Raw genomic sequence first — 7,854 nt, 5'->3', positions numbered from 1 at the left:
TCACCCTTGAAAAAGAAAACAGACAAACAAAACCCAAACTGTTTAAACCAACTAGTTCAGTCTTTGTCTGATTAGATGCTCCCGGCAGTTTGATTTTCTCTTGGAGCCCTTTTACTAGCATTGGTTGAGGTATTATGTACAATTTTTTAAAAGTTTGACCCAGGTCAGCATGATAAATTTAGAAATTCAAATAGGCAACTCTTCTTTTTGACATATATTAAGTGCCTTAATGAACAAATATAGAATTTACAGAGGATTAGTATGATTAGATAAAATATTAATATATTCCATTTTCTGCAATTTTATACTTAGCTGACCTAGCTTGAGTCCTGGCTTCCTATCAATATTCAGATATTTCAGTACCAAACCAGGTATCTATCTGCTATAGAACTTGCTTTTCCTTCCTGCTTAACCTTTGTCTTGAATCTTGGGAAATATTATAAATGTTCCATCAGAATCTTAATTTCTTTGTGAAAGAGGAGAAACACAATCCATTTATCTTTGATTTTTATTTATATCCTATTAATAGGAATGCTATTTTAAACTATTTTTCTGAAAAGCAATGGTGTTGGCATACTGATAACATTCCATATTGGGGTTCACAAATTTATATTATAGTGCTGCGTGGGCTAGAGACAAAAAAATAACAGGTTACTAAAGTTTTTTGTTTTCAAGTTTTCACCTAAAAGAAAATTAACAAAGCCAGCTTGTTCGACAGAATTAATGATATAACAATAGCTAACACTGATTGAGAGTATGCTATATGGGACCGATAATATCCTATATCCAGCAGAAATGATGGGCTGAATAATAGTTATAGCATCCCAATCTTACTGACGAAGGCACAAAGAGGTCAAACAGCTTGTCCAAGGACATATAGCTAAAGTCTAGAGCCAAGATCCAGTATGATTTCAATAGTGCAACCTCTTAGTTCCTACACTATACTGCCTCAGTTATTTAGCCTGAAAAGATATGCAGGATCCCAAGCCCACCAACTTCTGCTTCTAAGAAAGATGCTTTTCTCAAAAATATAAAAAAAGTCCCATTAAAATAAATTCAACTCCCCTAATACATATATATACTAGCCAATTCAAAACTCCTACACAATATCCTAGTGTCCCAGACAGTAACTTAATATTCTTTTCTATAATTAGGTAAAAATATACAAATTAAAAATGTGATATAAATCTAGGTACTAATAAAACCCACACAGACACAATGCTGAAAGTTTTTCTTTAAAAAGGTTCATAATTTTGCTTTTTCTATGGTAAATAATCTAAGTTCATCTTTTAGAAAATTCTGAGCATATTCTTCTTTATGCTTGGTCTCTGTTATTTCTGTTCAAATGTCACCTCTTCAGAAAGGCCTTCCTTAACTACTCAAGTCTCTCAGTGCCCTCTCACCCCCATCATTCTTTTACTTCCCATTTATACCACTACCTTAAATTACATTATATATTTATGCACTTATTTATATTAGAAAATAAACTGCATGTAGGCAACTTGTTCCTTGCTACATTCCTAAATGTGCCTGAATATATATATACTCACTAATATTTATGGATTGAATAAGATAAATGAAATGTTCTGAGAAGAGCAACTTGGTGAAGGCAGACAGCTCTAAGAGTCTGTCAGCTTACTGCCCTGACTGCCTCCTCCTATCCCCAATCTTCACATCTGTAGTCCTGGATTAAAGTTCTTGTCTAAGATGTAAATTCTCCTAACAAGGGTGAGAGAAGGAGGTAAGAGTGGTTGCTCCCATTAGCAAGGACAGGCTGGGAACAAGATGGTCTATCCTGCATTCTGGTTTGGGTCTTAAGGGGGTGGTAGGAAAATAAAGGGGTCAATGACATGGGTATGAGGCCATTTTCAACCCTATACAGAATTTTCAACCTTATACAGAATCTGTCTCCAAGTTATTTTAATTCTTTTTTAGCTTTCTGGTATTCATCCTTTTACTTCCATTCCTATAACTCGGCCTCCTTATATTACATTTGGACTGTTACATATGCCCAACTAACTGCTGTCTCCCAATGTTTCCTTTTACTCATCCATTATGCACAGGTGTGGGGTGAAAAACAAAACCTTTATGGCATTCTCTAGCTCAAGAGTCTTTAATGGCTCATTTACACTAGGAGACAGGAAACTATCTCCAGTGCCTAGCACAGTGGCTGGCTGAGGGGGTATTCATGAAACAATCACTGCTTCAATAGTGTCTCTCACTGATACCATTCTATGTTCAGCACATAATACTCTACACTGAACATTAGGGCACTTCATCATAAATGCAATCTGTTTTCTTTTTCATATGTACAACTGTCTTCTCTCCAAAACCACATAGAGCTTTTTAGGACAGACTCATATCTCTTATCTGCACCATTTCTCAGGACTGTGCCATGACTATGTACATATTTGTTGCATAGAGATCCACTAATTTAGGTTTGGAAGAAATTTCATGATGGGGAAAAAAATACAAACCATACATTAACCAAACTGGGATAGTTTGTAAAGTTTCAAATAGCAAACAAACAAAACAACATTAAAAACTTGAGCTCAAAAGATTTGGGATCTTTATAAGTATTTGAAAGTACACTAGTGGACTCAAGTAAACTTCCTAGGAGCCCAGTTGGAGGGATATTACAAAGATTATCTTTGATTCTAAAATTATGCTAACCAAAATTGATGACTTTTGTCTAGTGATCTGGAGACTAACTACAATCTCTCTTTTTTAAAATCTTCTCTCAAGGATATTTTTTTCCATTGATTTTTACAGAGAGTGGAAGGGAGAAAGAGATAGAGAAACATCAATGTGAGACAGACACATTGATTGGTTGCCTCCTGAACATGCTCCAACCAGTGTGGGGAACAAACCCACAATACGGGTACAGGTACGGTATGCATGCCCTGGACCAGGAATCGAACCTGAGATCCTCTGTCCACTGTCTGATGCGCTAACCACTGAGAAAAACTGGCCAGAGCGTAGCTACAATCTTAATAACTTGTTCAAGGGAAACAAAATGGTGGGCCATAGAACTTGATATGGTTTCCTGAAATACAAGACACTCTTTGGGTCAGAATGATACTGAATAGACTTTTTATGTAGACACTTTATCTCTACAGATTCTGTAGGCACCTGTGTGTTATACCAACTAATTGGAGCATTTAGATATTATAGCTATATGCAATTTATAATTTGTAAAGTGCTTTGAAAAATGGAAAGTGCTAGGTAAGCAAATTATTATATACTAGTGGCTCAGTGCATGAATTCATGCATATTGAAAGTAAATTAATTAGAAGAAATATTTTAATATCACTATTCGCCCTTTCTCTATAATAGAAGTGCGAGGAATCAGGCTCCCTCCTCTCTGGTTCTGGAGTGCATCACCTGAGAACCACTGCTGTGAAGTCACCACCGCAGCTCGGCAGTTCCTGCGTTGAGCGTTTGCCCCCTGGTGGTCAGTAGGCGTCATACCTACCGGCTGGTCGGACAATCACTTAGCCTTTTATTATCCTATATAACAAAAGGCTAATATGCAAATTGACCAAACAGTGGAACGACCAGTTGCTATGACACGCACTGACCACCAGGGGGCAGACGCTCAATGCAGGAGCTACCCCCTGGTGGTTAGTGCGCTCCCACAGGGGGAGTGCCGCTCAGCCAGAAGCCAGGCTCATGGCTGGCGAGCACAGCAGCAGTGGCAGGAGTCTCTCCGGTCTCTGTGGCAGCGCGAAGGATGTCTGACTGACAGCTTAGGCCCAGAGCAGGCCTAAGCCATCAGTCGGACATCCCCCAAGGGCTCCCAGACTTTGAGAGGGCGAAAGCCAGGCTGAGGACCACCTCCCCCCCCCCCCAACGAATTTTGTGCACCGGGCCTCTAGTTATATACTAAAAGCCTTTGGTATGTAATCATTTTAATAATTATCTCTTACTATCACCCTAGGAAAATACTCTCTATCCTTACCCCATGACTTTTATCTTTCCTCATCCCTGCTGCCACTTAAATATAGCTCCCCAATGTCCTGTGGTATATTTTCTTTACTGGAAAACCCAAATGAAGTCCTTCTTCTGTACAATGATTATTAATGTCTAGTCTTCTTAGGCACTAAAGTAATGCTGCCCACTGCTCACCAACCTCCCTGTTAAATTCAATAAACATGCTTTCCGTCCTCATGTTCAACTCATTCAACATCAATATCCCTCTGTGAGAGCCTTGGCTTCCACAACTCCACTTTCTACAGAATTTCCTGCTACCTCACTGGCTGTTCCTTTTTTACCCAAATTTTAAACGCCAAGCATGCCCAGGACTTGGGCTTGGGCCCTCTTCTTCCCACACTCAAGCTTTTATGGATTTGCATCATCTTTATGGCAAGAACTCACTAGGTAAATCTCTAGCTTCATTAGATCTCTTTCACAGCTTCTAACTCACATATCTACTATCTACTATGTTCAGAACGGAACTTTTGAGTTTAATCATCTTCTCCACCTCCGAACCTATTTTCCCTCTTAAGCTTCCCATTTCAGTAATTTGGCCCCAAATCGAGGTAGAAGTTATCTTTCTACATCCAATTCCTGAGGTCTACCAATTCTGTACAAATTTGGTTCAGAAATACATCTCCAATCTACCCACTTTTCTCTATCACTAGGTTACTGCCCTTCCAGGCCACACGAAAGTTTCTGCTTCTACTCTGGCCTCTCTACAAATTCATTTCCCCACTTTGTAATCAAAGAATTCAGAGGTCATTCCCGTTGTACTTAACACCCAACTCCTTACTACCCCAGCTCTTCTTCCCATTGAACCCATAGGATAGGCCCTTGTCCTCCTTACTTACCACGCTACAGATATATAAATCTTCTTTCAATACATTTAACCCCTCAAAACACCAGTTTTCAGCTTCTGGACTTTTGCACATACTATTCCCCCAGAATGCATTTTCTCTCCTTTTTGCACAGCTAGTTCCTTCTGTTCTGTAATTTCTGGAAGATCTTCACTGACTTCCACACCTAAAGTAGAATCTCCTCTACTCTCCTCATGTTCTCTTTCTCTCCCCGCCCCCACAAAGTAAAATTTTTTTACTCCTTTTATAATGTATACTTCATAAGACCTGTGTCTCATCCACTAGCTTATCTATCCTAGGACCTGGTATATGCTAGCTAGGTGATCAATAAAAACAAAATATATTTATCTAAAGAAGTTGCATATAGAAAATGCAGATTCTGTGGCAGGTCAGTAGAAGAGGTTTGATATGAGTGAATAAAAGGCTACATATACATGGATTCATCTGGTATTTACTAATGGTCCACTACCTATTAGGCATTGTGCTACAAGTTGGTATAATGGTAGACAACATAAGCACTAACAAACACATAGTAAATCCAAGACCAGGAAACAGAGTATAATGAAAGCACAGGCAAGTACCCAAACTAGGATGGGGAGTCTTACATCTAAGTTCTTACCTACACTAAAGTATGGCAGAAGTAAGAATCCTCCAGGAAGAGGGAACAATGCATAGAGTACTGGGGTGTGGGGTGCTCAGGTTCAAAGGTTGACAGACATTTAGGGTAAATTATGAATCAAGTTGGTGTAGGATAGATATGAATCAAGTTTGAGGAGATAAATAGGACAGCTCTTAGATGTGATTCACTAATATCTCATTTTAAAAAAATCATTTTGGCCACATGAAATTTTCTTTCTTCCTGTCCTTACTTTCTTTCAAATACTGCTTCTTTTATGTAACCATGGGCTATCCTTAAGATACCTAAGGACTGAAAAAGTTATCTGGTCATCCCAGTAATTTCCCTCTCTAATAGAATTAAACTCTCTTGACCTACTTAGGTCAAAATAAAGCAGTAAACTGGTATCTATCCTATAAATATAATGATGGAGCTTGATACTACCTAAAATTCAATTCTATGTGAAACCAGAAGTCTCAGTTTTTTCAAATTATTCCCCACCCTTACCCAATCTACCAATCACAGCAAAGGAAGAATTTTATGAATTACTAAAATACATGAAGCAAGAAGCCAAGTTCTCCCCACCTACTTCCATCTTTCTTTCCTGCTTTCCCCCTCCCAGACCCACCCCCCCGCCCCCCAAAAATTAGAGTCTATCTGGGGTCATGCTTTACTGCACATCTCCCTCTCCCCCAATCACAGACATGAATGCTTATTTCTTTTAATTCCCTTTAAAAAAGTCCTTGTTTAGGCCCCTGCTTTTCTCATAGTTTCCTCACTTTCCATGTTGGCTCAATTAATAAACAAAAACCCCCAAAATAGTCAACCTTGAGGACCAAGGAACAGAAACCACTCAAATTAGTTTAAAGAGGGAATTTATTAGAATACAAAGGTTATTGCAGGGATTCCCACAGCTGTAATGAGTTAATAGCTAGAATCACACCTTTCTGAAGAGCAGATCATGTTGTAATCATAAACTTCTATTTCTGGGTTTTGCAAGATCACGAAGAAAATATCCCAGAGGATGTTCCTCCCTCTATAGTGCACAGGGACTAGAATGTGGATTCATTTCTGCTTGCTTTTTGGTCCTTATATTCCTTTATGCTGGCCTCAAACTTGCCAAGCACATGTTGGCAGACATTCATGAGCTCATTCAGGCCTCTCTGAAATGGCTCAACAGCTGGAAGAGCACCTCGAGTCTGAATTCGTAAATTAATTTTACTCTCTGAAGGATGGGTTGTAGTGTAACCACAAAAATTCCACTTCCGGGTTCTTCATGATCATGTAACGAAGAGAATTTCCTAGGGTATGGTCCTCCTCATGCAAAACAAATGTCACACAGTGTCTATCTGTTCCAGCTGCCTGGGCCATTTCCAGAGCTGTCTTCCTCTCACATTCAGCCATTGAGATCTTCAATCCAGACATTTTTCTACATACATATTTTTTATAAAAATGAGATCATACTGAATATGGTTTTGTAACTAGCTTTTTTTTTCATTTACTATATCACAATTGCAACACATTAATACTCGATACACTCCAACTACATAAAACTATTAACATTAGCCCTTTATTTTCCTGCCTCCACATATTCTATCAATAAATACCTAATTTATTGCCTCCAGTTTCTCCCTACTCCATTCGACCATCTACACGGCCACAGGGGAGTTTTCTTAAAACACAAACTTAAATGTTTGCTAAAATATTCTTTTGCTAGAATCACAAGAAAGGATAGGTTTAGAATAGGGTAGCCTATTCTAGAGCACGAAAAGGGAGTTGAAAGGCGTAGAGACACACAGATTATTTTAAGATTAGAGGCTACAGATGATGACCGTGCAGGCCCAACTATGGCTTCCATTTGGAGGAGGTAAGGAAACTAGCTCGGGAAGTCTGAGAAGAGTCCATCAGGCAGGAGGGAGAAAGAGAACTCGGAGCAGAAGAGGGAGCTGGGCCACAGCACCGGGACGGAGGCCCGGCGTGTGGTTTCACACGTTGGCCGATTGACTCCGGCTGTTCTAACCGGGGACGGGCAGTCTGGGGATTCCTCACAACTTGCCTCCCTCCTTGGTCTCTAGTGTTATGAGCGTTTCTACTCAAACACATGCCTGACTCCTCTCCTCTTTTCCCAATCGGAGCCCTCTCTCCCGCCCAGGCGCCCATTCCTCCCTCTCTCGCCCCCGGCCTTCCCAGTCGGGCCTGGACGCAGAGGCCCACCCGTTCACCTCCTCGACCGTTACCTCTCCAGCTCTTGGTCCTCTTCCATCGCGGGGACGGCTTCCGGGATCTTCAGGTGCAGCTGGCGGTCGGGACGCTCTGCCCCATATCGCGAAGCGTGCCAGAGTAGCAGGAAGGAAGGAACAACCGACCGACGGAGGAGCGGAAGGCGGAAGGAGGGGGGAGGAG

At 40.3% G+C, this 7,854-nt stretch overlaps 1 protein-coding gene across 1 annotated transcript; it reads right to left on the bottom strand.

The window, feature by feature from the left end:
* Positions 1 to 6,309: 6,309 nt before the first annotated feature.
* Positions 6,310 to 7,773, bottom strand: POLR1D (polymerase (RNA) I polypeptide D, 16kDa). Its single transcript, XM_014548564.1, is given in 3 exon segments — positions 6,310 to 6,707; positions 6,709 to 6,880; positions 7,689 to 7,773. Coding segments are annotated over 3 exon segments (402 nt in total). The 5' UTR covers positions 7,715 to 7,773; the 3' UTR covers positions 6,310 to 6,503.
* Between the last annotated feature and the right edge of the window lie 81 nt (positions 7,774 to 7,854).

This window comes from Myotis brandtii, unplaced genomic scaffold (assembly GCF_000412655.1).
Source record: "Myotis brandtii unplaced genomic scaffold, ASM41265v1 scaffold513, whole genome shotgun sequence".
NCBI lineage: Eukaryota > Metazoa > Chordata > Mammalia > Chiroptera > Vespertilionidae > Myotis > Myotis brandtii.
This window is presented reverse-complemented; position numbering and strand designations above follow the sequence as displayed.